The sequence below is a fragment of the Sinocyclocheilus anshuiensis genome, unplaced genomic scaffold, assembly GCF_001515605.1.
Source record: "Sinocyclocheilus anshuiensis isolate Anshui unplaced genomic scaffold, SAMN03320099.WGS_v1.1 scaffold1620, whole genome shotgun sequence".
Lineage (NCBI taxonomy): Eukaryota > Metazoa > Chordata > Actinopteri > Cypriniformes > Cyprinidae > Sinocyclocheilus > Sinocyclocheilus anshuiensis.
In genome coordinates, this window is record NW_015558680.1 from 299,745 (window position 1) to 300,052 (window position 308).

Here is a 308-nt window from a genome sequence, read left to right on the forward strand (position 1 = left end):
TTTCTGAACATAGCCTCCAAACATTAAAGCATACTAGGTATGATAATGTAGTTCTCATTAAAAGATGAAAATAAAATATAAAAGGCTGAGGAATATTTTATCAGTTGTAGAAGTAGTTCTTATTATTAATATTATTTTTTAGTCCAGAGCATATGCAATTGTCTGCGACTTTAAATCAGAAAGGGGCCAATCAAACGTCCAATCAAACGTCATTATTTTTACACATAGCGACGCTGGCAGCCAATAGGAACATCTCATGTGAGGAAGCCGAAGACATGGCGCTGCGCATAGGATGTGGTGACAGAAGA

The 308-nt window shown here is 36.4% G+C and overlaps 1 protein-coding gene across 1 annotated transcript in view; it reads left to right on the forward strand.

Annotated features, from left to right (window-relative positions):
* Positions 1 to 268: 268 nt before the first annotated feature.
* Positions 269 to 308, forward strand: part of LOC107681316 (citrate lyase subunit beta-like protein, mitochondrial) — an 88,558-nt gene continuing 88,518 nt past the window's right edge. Inside the window, exon 1 of the mRNA XM_016477598.1 lies at positions 269 to 308. Coding sequence (XP_016333084.1) covers positions 276 to 308 — 33 coding nt within the window. The 5' untranslated portion in view covers positions 269 to 275.